The sequence below is a fragment of the Somniosus microcephalus genome, chromosome 1, assembly GCF_052327205.1.
Source record: "Somniosus microcephalus isolate GS21.2 chromosome 1, FLI_Smic_1.0, whole genome shotgun sequence".
In the NCBI taxonomy this organism is placed as follows: domain Eukaryota; kingdom Metazoa; phylum Chordata; class Chondrichthyes; order Squaliformes; family Somniosidae; genus Somniosus; species Somniosus microcephalus.
In genome coordinates this window covers 257,563,904-257,581,958 of record NC_140987.1, presented here as the reverse complement: position 1 = coordinate 257,581,958, position 18,055 = coordinate 257,563,904, and the positions used below count along the sequence as shown (strand labels likewise).

At 45.3% G+C, this 18,055-nt stretch overlaps 1 protein-coding gene across 4 annotated transcripts in view; it reads left to right on the top strand.

The window, feature by feature from the left end:
• LOC147124745 (coronin-2A-like) overlaps positions 1-18,055 on the top strand; it is a 252,134-nt gene that overhangs the window by 181,290 nt on the left and 52,789 nt on the right. For all 4 annotated transcript variants that reach the window (XM_085992637.1, XM_085992628.1, XM_085992646.1 and 1 more), the window contains one exon: positions 10,752-10,901. In XM_085992637.1, coding sequence (XP_085848763.1) covers positions 10,752-10,901 — 150 coding nt within the window. The remainder of the gene's footprint in view (positions 1-10,751; positions 10,902-18,055) is intronic.

Here is an 18,055-nt window from a genome sequence, read left to right as displayed (position 1 = left end):
TAGTATAGATCATGGCTGTAAATAAAGAAAATATATTTTCAATAATGTTGTATATTTATTAATTGAGGATTAAAAAATGACTGCTTTTCAGAATCCTTTAGCACTGAGTCCAGGGATCATCCCTTACCAAACCGTGTGAAGAAAAACGTACTTGCATTTATCAATTTATCCTCCCTAAAACATGGTGCCCAGAATTGTACACAGTACTCCAGCTGAGGCCTAACCAGAGATTTGTGAAGGTTTAGCATGACTTCCTTGTTTTTGTATTCAATGCCCCTATTTACAAAGTCAAGTATCCCATACACTTTCTTAATCACCTTATCAACTTGCCCTGCCACCTTCAAAGATTTATGAATATGCACCCCCAGGCCCCTCTGCTCTTGCATCCCCCTCAAAATAGTACCACTTAGATTATGCTGCTTCTCTATGTTGTTTCTCCCAAAGCGCATCACTTCATACTTATCCACATTAAATTGCAACTGCCATGTGTCTGCCCATTTCACCAGTCTGTCTGTCCTCCTGAAGTCTGCTACTATCCTCCTCACTATTTACTACGTTGCCTAGTTTTGTATCATCCACAAAATTAAAAATTGTACTCCCTATACCCAAGTCCAGGTCTTTATATATAACAGGAAAAGCAATGGTCCTAATACCGACCCCAGGGGGAACCCCACTGCATACTTCTCTCCAGTCAGAAAAACATCTGTTCACCTCTGCTCTCTGCCTCCTATCCCTTAGCCAATTTCTTACCCAAGCTACCACCATCTCTTTAATACCACGTGCTTCTATTTTCCGAATAAGTCTATTGTGTGGTACTTTATCAAATGCCTTTTGAAAGTCCATATATACAGCATCTACTGCACTATCTTCATCAACCCTCTCCGTTACTTCATCAGAGGACTCAATCAGGTTAGTCAGACATGATTTGCCTTTAACAAATCTGTGCTGACTGTCCCTTATTAACCCATGCTTCTCCAAGTGAGAATTAATTTTGTATATGTATGCTGGAAGATAGAAATCACTGATTATCATATTATTTAGAAATGCCTATCTGTGAGGTACAATTACCACAGGGAAAGAGCCTAACCCTCTCCTTTATAAAATTGTTACTGGGACAGCACAACCAAATGGAAAATGGATTAAAACCAGTCATAGAACCCAGTGCTGCCATGGTTAAGATCAGCTAACCGCACAGACCAGAGGTCCAATCTGAGACTCGGACCGAAATTTTCTTTACCTGGGTGGGTCGAGTGTGGGTGGTCGGCGTGGCAGGTTGGGATCCCGTTCCCTATTTCATGCCACTCCTCGGAGCGACTTTCCCTTAATGAAGCCTTTTAAGGTGGGCCTGTGCTTTTCCCAGCCCTATTAAATGGTGCGGGTCTGATGACATCATCGATGTAATTTTCAGCCTGGGTATTTAAAGGAGCCTTGGCCACATTGCATTTGAAGCTTCATCTAAAATTGTGCAGGTATTGTATTGGAGCATTGGAATGTTGCAAAGCCTTGGAAACATGGCTGCACAGAGGCAGAGGGCTGCACCCAGGTTCTCGGATGACTCCCTCCATATGTTTGTGGAGGGAGTGAGAGCACGCAGGGAGGTCCTTTTCCCTTCTGATGGGCAGAAGAGACCTCCCCAGTAGACCAAAGGAGTCTGGTTGGAGATAGCAGAGGAGGTGAACAGCAGGAATGTTGTCGGGAGGATCTGGGTGCAGTGATGGAAATGTTTCAATGATCTCATTAGATCAGGAAAGGTGAGTGCAAAGCCACACTCAACTTCATCCTGCTGTGCCTCTCATCACATCCCCATCACTCTGCCTTCCCAACCCTATACCTGCACATCGTTACTCACACCAACATTCTTTGCATGTCCACCCATCCCTCTCTATCTATATTATCACATCCCCGTCTGACTAACCATCCCTCACACTCACCCTCATCCTAATGCAATCATACCAATTAACAACACACAAGGAGGCCATTTGGCAATGTTACACCACTCCCTCATAGTCACCCTCTACAGATGTAACCCATCCATTCCTTATACTCATTCCATCACTCGCACTCAAACTTCTCTTCTTTCCCCCCTTGCAGGAGAAGAAAGCCCACAATAAGAGGGAGAGGGAGAGAACTGGAGGTGGCCCTCCATCATTGGCAACATTACCTGCAGCAGCGGAGGGCGCCCTGGAAGTCTCATGAGTCAGAGAGCAGCTGGTGGTGGGAGTCGGAGAAGGGGGGCATCTCAGCAACCTGGTGACAGAATTCCATCTCATACAGCCACATGGCATACAGCAGTCACTCATATGGGGACTGATGTCAGTAGCCAGTGAATGTTCATGAGGTGCATAATGGTATCGTTACCCATTCTTGATATATTTCTAACTCGTCTCTTTACTCTCCCACAGGTCCATCAAGAGCACCACCCCACCCCCCCCAACTGTCCAGGAGGAAGAGGAAGACGACGACTCAGAGGAGACTCCAGCCTCTGAGGATACACCGTCACCAGACATAAGTGCACCCAGCACCAGCGCAGATACGCACACCTCAGTGGGTGCCACGTGAGATAGAGTAGTGTTGTCACCTGGTGGCTCACAAGTGAGCAAGAGGAAATGGTGGAGACAGGGACAGCAGTGGAGACTCCTCGCCAGAGTGCGCAGGACGCTCCCAGCTCTGCTCAGCTACATGCAGAGGTTCAGCCTCGGGACCATCCAGAAAGAGGGCGATCCTGGAGCAAGAAGTGCAGGAGGCTCTGACAGGTTTTGTGACCACGATGTCTGCAAATGTTCAGAGAATGGAGGAGTCCATCTCCAACATGAGTAGGTGATGGTGATAGTCGGCTCTTCCATGGAAAGGATGGCCAACTGCATGGCGCAGCTAATGCGCCATTCACATGAGCACGTGGTCTCTATGGAGAATAGATGGCAGACGCTCATAGATCTCTCTCGGAGGGATGTCAACGTAGTCTGGGTCCTCATGGTCCCACTGCTGTGCATATGGTGCTCTCCAGCTCCTTGCCAGCAGGGATGTGCAGTGGCCCATGAGAGGGATGATGGTGAAAGGGGACATGGAAGTGGGGACTCCTCTCAAAGCGCTCACACTTCTCCCCTGTTGCATCTCCCAACTCAGTCAGAGCCCCAGATGCCTCCTGATATCGCGATGGCAGAGTCTGCCCCTGCACAGTTGCAGGAGGAGTAGACTTTGTTGGAGACATCACAGGCTCCAAGACCCAGAGGACGTCCGCCAAAACCGTCTATGCAGTCGCAGCCAGGAAGTGAGCAGGCTGCCTTTACCTCTGCTGAAGCCATAGTGGTTGCACCCCGTAGAAGCACACGTAAGAGAAAAATGACACACAAGTAGATGGACAAGGGTAAGCACATGGGTGTTCTAATAACTGTTTAAGCCTCCGTTACACTGATGTCACAAATAAAAATATTTATTTTCACCACTTTCTGGTCATGGCCAATTTTGTTTGCAAATTTGGAAGTGGCTTATTGAGTTAGTGAATGGTGAGACATAACGTTACCTCCAGCAATGGTGGTCAGTGTGAAAGGAATGGCTTAGTCATTGCAGGGATGCTTTATGGTGCTGGGAACCTGGCGCAGCATGTGGCAGCCATATGGGTGTAATGCGTGAAGTTAAGGAAATCTGGCCTCCCGGGTAGCAATGTACTCGGGTGCTGGTGGCATCTTGACCACAGGTACCTCCAGCTCCTCCTCCTCCTCTGAAAAGGCTGTGCGCTCAGAGCTTTGCTCCTCATGTAGCGCTAATCATCGTTGCTGCGCTATTTTGTGCAGCATGCAGCAGCCCACGACGATTCTGGGGCTCCTCCAAATTTGTCACGGCATCTGAAGCACATTTTCAGCATGCCTATTGTCTGCTCTGTGACACATCTGGTGAGCATGTGGCTTTCTTTATATCCCTTGGCCTCAGTACTTAGCCTCCTCAAGGCTGTCATGAGCCACGTCTTCAGTGGCAAGCCCTTTTAGAATCATAGAATCGGAATGGTTACAGCATTCGGCCCGTCGAGTCCGTGCCGGCTCTCTGCAAGAGCACTTCAGCTAGTCTCACTCCCCCGCCCTTTCCCCGTAGCCCTGCAAATTTTTTTCCTTCAGGTACTTAACCAACTCCCTTTTGAAAGCCACGATTGAATCTGCCTCCACCACCCTTTCAGTCAGTGCATTCCAGATCCTAACCACTCGCTGCGTAAAAAAAGCTTCTCCTCATGTCACCTTTTGATTCTTCTGCCAATCACCTTAAATCTGTGTCCTCTGATTCTCGACCCTTCCACCAATGAGAACAGTTTCTCTCTATCTATTCTGTCCAGATCCCTCATGATTTTGAACACCTCTATCAAATCTCCTCTCAATCTTCTCTGCTTTAAGGAGAACGACCCCAGAGTCTCCAGTCTATCCATGTAATTGAAGTCCCTCATCCCTGGAACCAGTCTTGTAAATCTTTTCTGCACCCTCTCTAAGGCCTTCACATCCTTCCTAAAGTGCGGTGCCCAGAATTGGACACAGTACTCCAGTTGAGGCTAAACCAGTGTTTTATACTTTCCTCGTAATTTGCACACTTTTGTACTCTATACATCTATTCATGAAGCCCAGGATCCCGTAAGCTTTTTTAACTGCTTTCTCAATCTGCCCTGCCGCCTTCAATGATTTGTGTACATATGCCCATGGGTGTCTCTGTTCATGCACCCCTTGTAGTACCCTTTAGTTTATATTTCCCCTCTCCATTCTTTCTACCAAAATGTATCACTTCGCAATTTCTGCGTTAAATTTCATCTGCCACATGTCTGCCCATTCCTCCAGCCTGTCTATGTCCTCTTGAAGTCTATCACTATCCTCCTCACTGTTCACTATATGTTTGGGTCATCTGCAAATTTTCAAATTGTGTCCTGGACACCCACAACATCCAAGTCATTAATATATATCAGGAAAAGCAGTGGTCCTAGAACCGACCCCTGGGGAACACCACTGTATACCTTCCTCCAGTCTGAAAAACAGCCGTTCACCTGTTTCCTGTCACTTAGCCAAAATCATATCAAATGCTGCCACTGTCACTTTTATTCCATGTTGCTGGCGAGCCTATTATGTGGCACTTTGTCGATCGCCTTTTGGAAATCCATGTACATCACGTCGACCACATTGCCCTCATCAACCCTCTCTGTTACCTCATCAAAAAACTCGATCAATTTGGTTAAACACGATTTGCCTTTAACAAATCCGTGCTGGCTTTCCTTAATTAATCCACACTTGTCCAAGTGACTGTTAATTTTGTTCCTGTTTATTGTTTCTAAAAGCTTCCCCGCTACCTAGGTTTAACTGACTTTCTCTAAGCAGCCAGCTGGAAAGTCTGTTTGGAGGAGTGAAGAGCTGAGGGAGGGTGGATTGACGTAGGATGAAAGCGTTGTAGCTGCCAGGGAATCTGGCGCACACATACATGATGATCTTTCTATGGTTGCAGACGAGCTGCACATTGAGGGAGTGGAAGCCCTTGCGGTTGACGAAGACTCTTGGGTGATGATGAGGTGCCCTGATGGCCACATGTGTGCAGTTGTGGGAAGCCAGCCAGCGTGGCAAAGCTGAGCGCCCGCTCAGTAACACTGGCATCATCGGTGGCAAAATTGATGTAATTGACTGACTTGTCAAACATGGCATTGGTGACCTGTGTGATGCATCTGTGGGCGGGCGACTTGAGAGATCCCGCAAATGTCTGTTGCAGATCCCTGGAAGGAGCCTGAGGCAAAGAAGGTGAGGGCACTGGTGACTTTGACAGCCACTGGTAAGGTGTGGCCACCCGCTCCTCTGGGCTGCAGGTCTTGCTCCATTAGCTACAAATGTCTGTGACGACCTGGCACAATAGCCTGAGCCTCCTTTGGCACTGCTGCTCAGTCACATTGAGGAAGCTTATCCTCTGCCTGTATACTGTGTGTTGGGGGTATCGCCTCCAGCGCGGTGCAGCCCTGCACTGATACCCTCTGCCCGTGCAGCATCAGCTTGGTGAGGAGAAGATTGGTGGTGGTGTTGTTGGTGCTGCTGGTGTTGAGGCTCATCGAGGTCCAATTCTGAGGGCCAAGGTGAGACAGTATAAACAGCACCCATGCTGATGTAATAGAAGGCAAGTCAAGTAGAGATGAGAGAAGCAATCTATCAATGGTGTAATAGGTTGTACCAATGAGGTGACACTGGTTCTTGACTTTGCTGAAAAGACTTGCGACCTCTAGAAAGCTAAATCTGTGCTGACAATGCACTCAGCAACAGCATCTGCCTTAGGAAAGTGACCAGGTATGGTATGTTGGCCTTCATAGCGAGAGGATTTGAGTACAGGAGCAAGGATGTCTTGCTGCAGTTGTACAGGGCCTTGGTGAGACCACACCTTGAGTATTTTGTGCAGTTTTGGTCGCCTTATCCAAGGAAGGATGTTCTTGCCATGGAGGGAGTGCAGCGAAGATTCACCAGACTGATACCTGGGATGGCAGGAATGACGTTAGAGGAGAGATTGGGTCGATTGGGCTTATATTCGCTGGAGTTTAGAAGAATGAGAGGGGATCTCATTGAAACTTATAAAATTCTAACAGGACTAGACAGACTAGATGCAGGAAGGATGTTCCCGATGGCAGGGGAGTCCAGAACCAGGGGTCACAGTCTAAAGATAAGGGGTAAGCCATTTAGGACAGAGATGAGGAGGAATTTCTTCACCCAGAGAGTGGTGAACCTGTGGAATTCTCTACCACAGAAGGCATAGAGGCCAATTCATGAAATATATTCAAGAAGGAGTTAGATATATTTAGAAACATAGAAACTTAGAAGATAGGAGCAGGAGTAGGCCATTCGGCCCCTCGAGCCTGCTCCGCCATTCAATGCGATCATGGCTGATCATCCAAATTCAGTACCCGGTCCCTGCTTTTTCCCCATACACCTTGATCCCTTTAGCCTTAAGAAATATATCCAGCTCCTTCTTGAATATACTTAATGAACTGGCCTCCACCGCCTTCTGTGGTAGAGAGTTCCACAGGTTCACCACTCTCTGGGTGAAGAAATTCCTCCTCATTTCTGTCCTAAATGGCCTACACTTTATCCTTAGACTGTGTCCCCTGGTTCTGGACTCCCCGACCATCGGGAACATCCTTCCTGCATCTAGTCTGTCCAGTCCTGTCAGAATTTTATAAGTTTCAATGAGATCCCCTCTCATTCTTCTAAACTCCAGCGAGTACAAGTCCAATCGACCCAATCTCTCCTCATACGTCATTCCTGCCATCCCAGGTATCAGCCTGGTGAATCTTCGCTGAACTCCTTCCATGGCAAGAACATCCTTCCTCAGATAAGGCAACCAAAACTGCACACAATACTCAAGATGTGGTCTCACCAAGGCCCTGTACAACTGCAGCAAGACATCCTTGTTCCTGTACTCAAACCCTCTCGCTACGAAGGCCAACATACCATTTGCCACCTTAACCGCCTGCTGCACCTGCATGCTTACCTTCAGCGACTTGTGCACAAGGACGCCCAGGTCTCGTTGCACTTCCCCTTCTCCCAATCTATTGCCATTTAGATAATCTGCCTTCCTGTTTTTGCCACCAAAGTGGATAACCTCACATTTATCCACATTATATTGCATCTGCCATGTTTCTGCCCAATCACCCAACATGTCCAAATCATCCTGGAGTTTCTCGCCATCCTCCAGAAAAAGAGCTGTTTATTCCAACTCTTTGCTTTCTGTCTGCCAACCAGTTCTCTATCCAAGTCAATACCTTGCCCCCAATCCCATGTGCCTTAACTTTACACGCTAATCTCTTATGCGGGACCTTATCGAAGGCCTTCTGAAAATCCAGATACACCACATCCACTGGTTCTCCCTTATCTATTTTACCAGTTACATCCTCAAAAAATTCCAGTAGATTAGTCAAGCACAATTTACCTTTTGTGAATCTATGTTGACTTTGTCCGAGCCTGTCACTGTTTTCCAAGTGCTCTGCTATTGCATCTTTTATAATGGACTCTAGCATTTTCCCCACTACCGATGTCAGGCTTACCGGTCTGGAGTTCCCCGTTTTCTCTCTACCACCTTTTTTGAACGGTGGGGTAATATTAGCTACCCTCCAATCCATGGGCACTGTTGCAGATTCCATCGAATGTTGGAAGATGATCAGCAATGCATCTACTATTTCTAGGGCCACTTCCTTAAGTACCCTAGGATGTAGATTATCAGGCCCTGGGGCTTTATCGGCCTTCAGTCCCATCAATTTCCCTAACAGCATTTCCCTACAAATACTGATTTCTTTCAGTTCCACCCTTTCATCAGACCCTATGTTCCCCAGCATCTCTGGGAGGTTATTTGTGTCCTCCTTTGTGAAGACAGAACCAAAATATGTATTTAGTTGGTCTGCTATTTCTTTCTTCCCCATTATAAATTCCCCTGATTCTGACTGCAAGGGATCTACGCTTGACTTCACCAATCGTTTTCTCTTCACATCTATAAAAGCTTTTACAGTCAGTTTTTATGTTCTCTGCAAGCTTACTCTCGTATTCTATTTTCCCCTTCTTAATTAATCCCTTTGTCCTCCTTTGTTGAATCTTAAACTGCTCCCAATCCTCAGGATTATTGCTTTTTCTGGCCAATTTATATGTCCTCTCCTTGGATCTTATGCTATCCCTAATTTCCCTTGTTAGCCATGGTTGAGCCACCTTTTTTGTTTTATTTTTATGCCAAACTGGGATGAACAAATTCTGTAGTTCATCCATGCGGTCTTTGAATGTTTGCCATTGCCAATCCACCGTCAACCCTTTGAGTGACATTCCCCAATCAATCCTACCCAACTCGCGCCTCAGACCATCGTAGTTTCCTTTATTTAAATTTAGGACCCTAGTCTCTGAGTCAACTACTTCATTCTCCATCTTAATGAAGAATTCGATCATATTATGATCACTCTGACCCAAGGGGCCTCGTACAACAAGATTGCTAATTAATCCTTTCTCGTTGCATAATACCCAGTCTAAGATGGCCTGATCTCTGGTTGGTTCCTCGACATATTGGTCCAGGAAACCATCCCGTAAACACTCCAGGAATTCCTCCTCCACAGTATTGTTACTAATTTGGTTAGCCCAATCTATATGTTGATTAAAGTCACCCATGACTGCTGTGCCCTTATTGCACGCTTCTTTAATTCCCCTTTTAATGCCACCCCCAACCTCCGCCTTACTGTTTGGAGGTCTATATACCACTCCCACTAACGTTTTCTACCCATACAGATTCCACATCATCAGAGCTAATGTCCTTCCTTACAATTGTGTTAATTCCTTCTTTAACCAGTAATGCTATACCACCTCCCTTTCCTTTTTGCCTATCTTTCCTGAATATCGAATACCCCTGGATGTTGAGTTCCCAGCCTTGGCCATCCTTGAGCCACGTTTTCGTAATCCCAACCAAATCATATTCGTTTACCTCTATTTGCGCAGCCAATTCACCACCTTATTACGAATGCTCCTCGCATTAAGACACAAAGCCTTCAGGCTTGATTTTTTAACGCTCTTAGACCTATTAGAATTATTATTTACTTTTTTAGGGCTAAAGGGATCAAGGGATATGGGGAGAAAGCAGGGACAGGGTACTGAATTTGGATGATCAGCCATGATCTCATTAAATGGCGGAGCAGGCTTGAGGGGGCCGAATGTCCTACTCCTGCTCCTATCTTCTATGCTTCTATGTTTCTGTGTATCAGGTGGGAGTATTTATTGTGCTTTCCATGCTGTGCAGTAATGAGTTCCATCAACGGCCATTGAACTTCCGCCTCAGGTTCACAGACGTGGCTCCCGAGTTGCGTGATTCCTGTGCTCATGCAGTGAAATTGGAAAGATAGGGTTAAAAAGACGCTCCAGGGTCTGACAGCTGCCTAATAATGATCTAAGTTAGCTTGGCCGCCTCTGCCGCACTGGCAAATGCGCCCGAGTGAAAGGTGCGAGGAGGCGGGATGCTGGCGGGTTCCCGACCCGCTCCGATTTATTTCAACTTTCAATCCCGCCCGCACAGATGCAAAAAAATTCCGGCCTCAGCCTATGAGTCAGCCATGGTCAATGGGCCCTATTTGGCAGAGCATCTAATGGACTGAGAAGGAAGTGTAAATTAGACTGGCTGAATTCAATGTCAAATCAGGCACAAAGAGAAATAGAGAGGGAAAGAAAAATTGGATTAAAAGAGAGAGAAAAAGCAGACGGGACGGAAAAGTAATATTTAAAATTTTACATTTTTAAACTCTCCAACAACAATTAAAACCTGAAGGAATGAGACTCCACACTTGTAATAGTTAATTTTCAATGTCAGAGGGGCTGTTTGGCAGTAATTAACACTTACCAGATCATTAAAAGGATACTTAGACTGGAGTGGACAAGACTTAACTTTCTGTGGCCAGTCCGTATCGACCACACAAATACAGCAACTTCACACCATTCAATGCAATGTCAATGTTGAGGTAGGCAGGGCGATGCCATATTCAGAAAGCTAACTGTGGAATGGTGCAACTCGGACTGGAATTTAAGTTGAACTGTGTATTTGCCCCTTGCCTGAAGTTGCTGCACCATTTGCGCATCAATAACGGCTTCACCATTACTTTGACAGCAAAATCTTGCCATTAACTGAGCGATCAGCAAAACTCTTGTAACTTCTTTCAGCAGGCCTCGGAGGAAATGGCCAAAATGCTTGAGAGCTGAGATGATTTAATTTTAATGCAATTTTATAACTTTTTTTTGGGACAGGTTAAAATATGGGAAATTCCTAAATATGGAGTTTCAAAAAACATAACTAATTCAAAGCTGGAACTTCAATGTCACTCGCGACGAGTGGGAATCATAGAATGGCATCCGACGGCCAAAGATATTTTGTTCAGTGCTGGATACGATTACCGGGTAAGGAAACCATTTCCCAAAACATTCAAGATGATATTTCCAGTTATCTAATCTAGGCAGTATTTCAAAAACTAGAAATGTAAAGCTAATCTCTTCAAAAATTGTACAGGTTTTTTTTTAATGTATGATTTCATTTACCTGACAATCGCACAGTAATAATTCTGCATCGGTGCACTGAGAAATGATGATTGTTTTATGCCTTTATATCTTGTGTTTCACTGAGGAGATTTTGTGAGCTGGAACAGATCTAAACCCCTCATGAGCCCTGCATCATGTTGCCACAGCTCTTCACACCTACCTTATCGCTGGGAGCCCTGCTTTTAGGCAGCTAAGCTAGCTCTGCTAACTGAGAAAGTGGTTAATATAAAACATGGATATAATTTCCTTCTACTGTTGGCCTACACTGTTCCAATGAAGCTCGAGGACCAGCACCTCATCTTTCTGTTAGGCACTGTTGTGTTTGTACCGCTATACACAACTACATAAAATAATGAAGTAGCAGAGACTGAGAGTAACTTCAAGTGATCTTTACTGGGTAACTGCAACTTCGGCACTGACTGTACAAATCGATACGCGTCTGTTATATACGCTCGCAACTAAGGATATACATCCGCAATACAAAGTAGTCCCTTCAATGTTGTATACATTACACTTCCTCCCCCTTTAGTTTAATAGTATATTGACGCAAAATTTCTATAATTAACATACAGAGCCTGTCTTTACAGTAACAAAATTCAAATTCCAACATAACATTTTATTTTGTCAACAGCCCTTTTACAAGTCAAGTCTCTGGGGAGGCCTCCTCTGCCTCTCTGGGTAACATCTCTCCAGACTCTCTTCTCTCCACCTTCAGTGTTCTGTTGGTAATTACGTGGTGGCCCTCGGCGGCGAGGGTTGTAGCGGCGGTAACGATTTTGGTCCGCGGCATATCGGCTTCCTTGCACTGGAACTCCACCTGAACCAGTGACGTTTGCCGCCTCTGCATCCTTTTCACCTTCCACTACGTCAAACTCCACAGTTTCACCGTCTCCAACACTGCGTAGATATTTCCGTGGGCTATTCTTCTTTATGGCAGTCTGATGTACAAATACATCTTCCTTTGTATCATTCTTGTTGATGAATCCATAGCCATTTCGTACGTTGAACCACTTTACTGTTCCAAGAACCTTTGTTGCGATGACTTTCTTCTCCCCGGGGGATTTGGGCTTGTCGGGCTGTGGCTGCTGCTGCTGTTCGGGTTGCTGCTCAACTATTGTTGTGTGAAATACCTCGGCTGAGTCAACTGTTGTAGTTCTCTCTGAGGTCGGCAGTGGTAAACGTGACAAACCATCGGCATTGCCATGTTGTTTGGTCCCCTTGTATTCAATGTCATACAGGTGAGCCCCTAGGAAGAGTGACCATCACTGTAGCCGTTGTGCCGTCATCACTGGAACACCTTTCCTTGGGTTGAAGATTGAAACGAGAGGCTGGTGGTCAGTTAACAGTGTAAACTGTTGACCATACAAGTAGTGCTTGAATTTCTTGACTCCCCACACAAGGCTGAGGGCCTCTCGGGCAATCTGTGCATAATTGCATTCAGCTGTAGTCAATGATCTTGACGCAAAGGCTATTGGTCTCTCTGAGCCGTCTGGGAACTTGTGACAACACAGCACCAATGCCATAGGGTGAAGCATCACATGCCAGTCGAATAGATAAGGATGGGTCAAAGTGAGCTAGCACCTCTTCTGAAGTAATGAGTCTTTTACTCTCTTGAAAAGCTTGTTCACAGCTGTCACTCCACTTCCATTGTGACCCTGTCTGTAGCAGTGCATTTAGTGGATGTAACACTGTGGATAGGTTGGGCAAGAACTTGTGATAGTAGTTCACCAGTCCAAGATATGATCTCAACTGAGACATATTTTCAGGTGTTGGTGCATTAATCACAGCTTCAATCTTGTCTGGAGACTTGTGTAAACCGTCCTTGTCAATCACATGTCCACAGTATGAGATTTCCTTTTTGAAAAACTCACACTTGTCTCGGTTCGCTCAGAGCCCATACTCCCGTAACCTGATGAGCACCTGTTCAAGGTTGGAAAGGTGGTTGTTGTCATTCTTGCCAGTAATGATGATGTTATCAAGATAACACTGAGTACTTGGGATCCCTGCAGGACTTGGTCCATTGCCCTTTGCCAGATTGCAGGAGCTGATGCTATTCCAAATACCAGCCGATTGTACTGGTAAAGGCCTTTGTGCGTATTTATTGTCAGGTGGTACTTTGATGCATCATCAATTTCCATTTGGAGATAGGCCTGGGCCAAGTCAATCTTTGTGAAGCGTTCCCCTCTTGACAGGGAAGCAAAGATGTCCTCAATGCGAGGCAATGGGTACTGTACTGTGTGGAGGACTGGGTTAACAGTCACCTTAAAGTCTCCACAGATGCGCACTTTTCTTGGCTTTCCTGGTTTTGTGCTGGAGGTTTTCTTCTTCACTGGAACTATAGGTGTGGCCCATTCACTCCAATCCACCTTGGACAGGACCCCTAACTGCTCCAAGTTCTCCAGCTCTGCTTCTACTGAAGGGCGAATTGCATAAGGCACTGGTCTGGCCTTGTGGAACTTTGGATTTGCGTTCTCCTCAATCTTAATTTTTGCTTTCATGCCCTTAAGTGTTCCTATTCCCTTCTTGAACAGTTCCTGAGAGTCAGAGAGTATTTGTGATAGTCTCTCAGGAGTGGTGTTGCTGTCCTCCTTTGCTGATACAAACAGTGCTTGGATGGTGTGCCAATCCTACTGTATTTTCCTGAGCCATTCACGTCCCAGCAATGGTGGTCCTCCATTTTCCACTACATAGAGGTTCAATTGCGGTATTTTTTTTCTTTGTATGTCACTGTCACTTTTATTTTACCTTTGGGGCACACTCTTTGTCCTGTGTATGTCTTTAACAGTACTTTAGTTGGCCTTAGCAGTATGTGTGAAAACAGTCGTTTGTAGTCATGTACAGAGATCACTGTTAAAGCTGAGCCTGTGTCCAACTCCATTTTCAGCCTAACTCCTGCCACTTCTGGAGTAACCCATATTATTCTGTGATCCTCTGTTTCTTTCACACTGTGTAGTTTCAGACAAGCCAAATCCTCTTCCTCTGAGTCTGTGTCACTTTTTTCTTTATCTGAACAGTCTCCAGTCACGTCGTGTACCACCTTGTATCTATCTTTGAAAGGTTTCTTGTTTTCAGTCACTTGGTGTGCCTTTGTATCAGTTTTCTGCTTCTTTGCTTTGCAGACCCTTTCAATGTGCCCTCGTTTGCCACATTGTCTGCAATCTTTGTCTTTAAACCAACAATCATTGTGGTCATGTGACATTTTACCACAGTGATAGCACTTCTTTTCTTGTTTCAGTGACATTTTGTTAGTGGAATATTCCAGGGATTTTTGTTGAATTTCTAAAGCGCCATGTGCTGCTGCTTCCATTGATATTGCAATACTCAGAGCCTTCTCCAATGTGAGGTCTTTTTCAGACAGGAGCTTCTTTTGTGTGCTTTCATTTTGCATGCCACACACAAATCTGTGTCTCAATGCGTCTGATAAGCCCACTCCAAATTGGCAATGTTCTGATAATTTGCGCAACTTTGCCAAATATTCAGAAATACTTTCATTTTTGCTCTGGTTCCGTTTATGGAATTTAAATCTTTCGGCTATGAGCAGTGGTCTGGGGCTTAAATGGTCTTGGAGTGTGTCCACTATTTGTTTGAATGTTTTGTTTGCTGGCTTTTCAGGGGTTAATAAACTACGTAGTAGCCCATGTGTCTTCGCGCCCATAACACTCAGCAAAACAGTGGCTTTCTTTTCTACCTCCACTCCGTTAGCCTCACAGTACAACTCCACTCTTTCAATATAAGTTGCCCAGTCTTCAATGCTGCTATCAAATGCTGCAATCGTGCCAATCATCGCTATTTTTTTTTCCAAACCCATTTTTCTTTCTTTACTAGTTAGCTAGCGCCATGCAAGTCCTGTGCACTTTTCACTTGACTTACGTATCCCCTGCCTAGCTTAGCAAGCGTGCTCCATTTTCTCTACCTTCTCGCTCCTTTCTTCCAAATTTCAGTGTCCTCTGGATGCGATGCCAGAATAGGAAGACGTAGGTTCATAATTCTCGTCGCCAATTTGTTGTGTTTGTACCGCTATACACAACTACATAAAATAATGAAGTAGCAGAGACTGCGAGTAACTTCAAGTGATCTTTACTGGGTAACTGGAACTTCGGCACTGACTGTACAAATCGATACGCGTCTGTTATATACGCTCACAACTAAGGATGTACATCCGCAAAACAAAGTAGTCCCTTCAATGTTGTATACATTACAGGCACATTACAGCCTTCTGGACTCAACATCGAGTTCAACAATTTCAGATCACAACCTCAGCCCCCATTTTTTTTCAGACAGTTGCTGATGATCCTAATATTCCCGTTTACACCACTTCTAGTCTCATCTTTTGTTTCTTTACTTCTCCCATTATCATCTCCTTTTGCCTCATCAACCCTTTTGTCATTTAATCTCTCCTTCCATCCTGTCACAGACCTTCCCTTTTGTTCATTCCACCACCCCCTTTCCCTGATTCTGTACTCGCTTAAAACCTGTTAAAATCTTTAACAACTTCCAGTTCTGACGAAAGGTCATGGACCTGAAACGTTAACTCTGTTTCTCTCTCCACAGATGCTGCCTGACCTGAGTTTTTCCAGCATTTTCTGTTTTTATTTCAGATTTCCAGCATCCGCAGTATTTTGCTTTTGTCTGTCTCTTTATGTCTCTTTCCTTCTCTCTTTCTCTCTCTCTCTCTCTTTCTCTCTCTCTCTCTCTCTTTCTCTCTCTCTTTCTCTCTCTCTTTCTCTCTCTCTCTCTCTCTCTCTCTCCCCTCCCCTCTGGACCCTCTCGCTCTGGCCTGCCCCCCCTCGCGCACGCCCCCCTCGCACCCACCACCCCCCTCAGACCCGCCCCATAGAAACATAGAAGATAGGAGCAGATTAGGCCATTCGGCCCCTCGAGCCTGCTCCGCCATTCAATGTGATCATGGCTGATCATCCAAATTCAGTACCCGGTCCCTGCTTTCTCCCCATACCCCTTGATCTCTTTAGCCTTAAGAAATATATCCAACTCCTTCTTGAATATATTTAATGAATTGGTCTCTACTGCCTTCTGTGCTGGAGAATTCCACAGGTTCACCACTCTTTGGGTGAAGAAATTCCTCCTCATTTCTGTCTTAAATGGCCTACCCCTTATCCTTTAGACTATGACCCCTGGTTCTGGACTCCCCGACTATCGGGAACATCCTTCCTGCATCTAGTCTGTCCAGTCCTGTCAGAATTTTGTAAGTTTCAAATGAGATCCCCTCTCATTCTTCTAAACTCCAGCGAGTACAAGCCCAATCTCTCCTCATACGTCATTCCTGCCATCCCAGGTATCAGCCTGGTGAATCGTCGCTGAACTCCTTCCATGGCAAGAACATCCTTCCTCAGATAAGGCGATCAAAACTGCACACAATACTTGAGATGTGGTCTCACCAAGGCCCTGTACAACTGCAGCAAGACCTCCTTGTTACTGTACGCAAACCCTCTCGCTACGAAGGCCAACATACCATTTGTCTCCTTTACCGCCTGCTGCACCTGCATGCTTGCCTTCAGTGACTGGTGCACAAGAACACCCAGGTCTCTTTGCACTTCCCCTTCTCCCAATCTATTGCCATTCAGATAATAATCTGCCTTCCTGTTTTTGCCACCAAAGTGGATAACCTCACATTTATCCACGTTCTATTGCATCTGCCATGCTTCTGCCCAATCCCCCAACCTGTCCAAATCATCCTGGAGTTTCTCGGCATCCTCCTCACAGCACACACACCCACCCAGCTTTGTGTCGTCTGCAAACTTGGAGATATTACATCTAGTTCCCTCATCTAGATCATTTATATATATTGTGAATAGCTGGGGTCCAAGGACCAATCCCTGCGATACCCCACTAGTCACTGCCTGCCACTCGGAAAAAGACCCGTTTATTCCAACTCTTTGCTTTCTGTCTGCCAACCAGTTCTCTATCCAAGTCAATACCTTGCCCCCAATCCCATGTGCCTTAACTTTACACGCTAATCTCTTATGCGGGACCTTATCGAAAGCCTTCTGAAAGTCCAAATACACCACATCCACTGGTTCTCCCTTATCTATTTTACCAGTTACATCCTCAAAAAATTCCAGTAGATTAGTCAAGCACGATTTACCTTTTGTAAATCCATGTTGACTTTGTCCGATCCTGTCACTGTTTTCCAAGTGCTCTGCTGTTACATCTTTCATAATGGACGCTAGCATTTTCCCCACTACCGATGTCAGGCTTACCGGTCTGTAATTCCCCGTTTTCTCTCTACCACCTTTTTTGAATAGTGGGGTAACATTAGCTACCCTCCAATCCATGGGTAGTGTTCCAGATTCCATCGAATGTTGGAAAATGATCAGCAATGCATCTACTATTTCTAGGGCCACTTCCTTAAGTACCCTAGGATGTAGATTATCAGGCCCTGGGGATTTATCGGCCTTAAATCCCATCAATTTCCCTAACACCATTTCCCTACAAATACTGATTTCTTTCAGTTCCTCCCTTTCATCAGACCCTATGTTCCCCGACATCTCTGGGAGGTTACTTGTGTCCTCCTTTGTGAAGTCAGAACCAAAATATGTATTTTATTGGTCTGCCATTTCATTGTTCCCCATTATAAATTCCCCTGATTCTGACTGCAAGGGACCTACGCTTGACTTCCCCAATCTTTTTCTCTTCACATCTATAAAAGCTTTTACAGTCAGTTTTTATGTTCTTTGCAAGCTTACTCTCATATTCTATTTTCCCCTTCTTAATTAATCCCTTTGTCCTCCTTTGTTGAATCCTAAACTGCTCCAATCCTCAGGTTTCCTGCTTTTTCTGGCCAATTTATATCTCCTCTCCTTGGATCTTATGCTATCCCTAATTTCCCTTGTTAGCCACGGTTGAGTCACCTTTTTTGTTTTATTTTTGTGCCAAACTGGGATGAACAAATTCTGTACTTCATCCATGAGGTCTTTGAATGTTTGCCATTGCCTATCCACCGTCAACCCTTTGAGTGACATTCCCCAATCAAACCTACCCAACTCGCGCCTCAGACC